General features: G+C 63.0%; 1 protein-coding gene across 1 annotated transcript in view; it reads left to right on the top strand.

The window, feature by feature from the left end:
• Positions 1-202: 202 nt before the first annotated feature.
• Positions 203-1,747, top strand: part of EMIHUDRAFT_224308 (hypothetical protein) — a gene marked incomplete at both ends in the record, with an annotated part of 2,027 nt that continues 482 nt past the window's right edge. The window contains 6 exons of the mRNA XM_005790926.1: positions 203-798; positions 846-1,017; positions 1,270-1,377; positions 1,420-1,490; positions 1,568-1,591; positions 1,664-1,703. Of these exons, the coding sequence (XP_005790983.1) occupies positions 203-798; positions 846-1,017; positions 1,270-1,377; positions 1,420-1,490; positions 1,568-1,591; positions 1,664-1,703 (1,011 nt within the window). The remainder of the gene's footprint in view (positions 799-845; positions 1,018-1,269; positions 1,378-1,419; positions 1,491-1,567; positions 1,592-1,663; positions 1,704-1,747) is intronic.

Raw genomic sequence — 1,747 nt, 5'->3', positions numbered from 1 at the left:
GCATAAAGTGCATAGTAAGAGCCGTACACCGAAAATAAAGATGTTCCATCGTGTATAGCCGCCCATTCCGCCTTGATTCCTAAATTTGGGACGCTGCGGCCGCCCGCGATCAACCTTTCCATAAACGATGAAAAACGGCGGGGGGGCGGCTCGTCCCGCTCCTAAATAAGTCCAACAAGCACCTGTCTGTGGCGGCTCGCTGATGCTGCGTAACCTGGCGATGAGCCTGCTGGCCCTGCACATCGCGACGCCTGCGCTAGCCGATAACGGCGCCTCGGGCCGCCTGCGGGCGGACCTCCTCGTCTCATACGACAAAGGAGCATATCCGTGGGAATTTGCTTGGGAAGCGGCGCTGGCCGACGGGGGGGAGCGGTCGGGCTTGAAGGTGGAAATGGGCATCAACTTCCACCGGGTGCACTCTGTGGACGTAGTCAACCACGCCACCGACTTAATTGTGTGGTACCGGCTGCGGTGGCATGACCCGCGGCTGGCGTGGAACGCCTCGCAGTACGGTGGCCTCGCAACGCTGCAACTGTGGGTCGGCGACGGCGCCTCGTCCGACGTCTCGTCCGACATTTGGACGCCCGACATGACCCTGTGGAACCAGGGCGAGTCGATGCAGACCTCGCTCTCCAACGCCTTCGCGAGTGTATCGAGCGACGGCACCGTCTTCTGGTCACGGCCCGGCCACCTCCGCCCCACTTGCAAGTTCGTAGGACTCGACCGCTTCCCGTTCGACGAGCTGGGATGCACGATGGAGTTTGGCAGCTGGAGCTTCAGGCCGACCAACCTCGAGGAGTACAGAGAGATACGGCGATTGCCTCACGATGCGGTTGTGTGAGTAGCGGCCTCTACCTCCGCCCCGTCAAGATGGGCGACGGCTTCAGCATTGGAGGCTCCGAGACCGCGGGCGAGTCCTTCCAGGAGTTTTCGCTCGAGGGCGTCGAATGCCGCGATAAAGTCTACCCGCCTTACCCCGGCGACCCAGAGAACGACTGGCCTGTCCTCCTCTACGAGGTGCCGCACACGCGCACACGCATGGGCATGGGGAATGGGGCCGGAGAGCGAGAAGCCACTGCTAGTCCACTGCACACCTCGGCAAGCACGACTGGCGCGCACGCACTCTCTCTCTCGCGTGCTCTGCAGGTCGTGTTCAAGCGGGCTTGGCAGCCGTACACCCGCGGCTACATCGCGTTGAACGCGCGGCGCAAAGCGCCCGACAGCCATGCACCGCTGGGCATCCAAACACACACTCTCCCCACCGCTCAGGTGGTGCTCAACTTCATCGGCTTCCTCTGCTTCAGCGTCCCGCCCCAGTGCGGCGAGCGGCTCGGCCTCGGCATCACGGCGCTGTTCTCTCCTGCCGTGCGGTGCGTGGTGCGGAGGGGCATCCTCGAGCTTTTTCAGAACCAATCCTAGGCGCTGCTCGCCGCCGTGGCGTCCGACTTTGTCATCAACGGCAAGCTCCCGGCTGCATCCGAAATGACATGGTCCGCGCCATGCCAAGCGTCTCTCGCTCCTGGCAAGACCCTCAGACCCTTACCTTTCTCGGACCCTGCTATGCTAGGTTTGCACAGTTCTCCGCCTTCAGGTGTGCACGCCGCGGGGACCGCCTTCCAGGGTGTTTAGCTCCCAAACTCACCCACCGCACCCCCTGCTCCAGCCTCGCCTACGCCACGTTGGTGCTCGCCGAATCATGCATCGTCATCAGCCTCTACCCACAGACCTCCAAGTCGCTCCTGCCACC

The sequence above is a fragment of the Emiliania huxleyi genome, assembly GCF_000372725.1.
Source record: "Emiliania huxleyi CCMP1516 chromosome Unknown EMIHUscaffold_117, whole genome shotgun sequence".
In the NCBI taxonomy this organism is placed as follows: Eukaryota; Haptophyta; order Isochrysidales; family Noelaerhabdaceae; genus Emiliania; species Emiliania huxleyi.
Note: the sequence above shows the minus strand (reverse complement) of the source record. Positions and strands in the feature narration are given on the sequence as shown.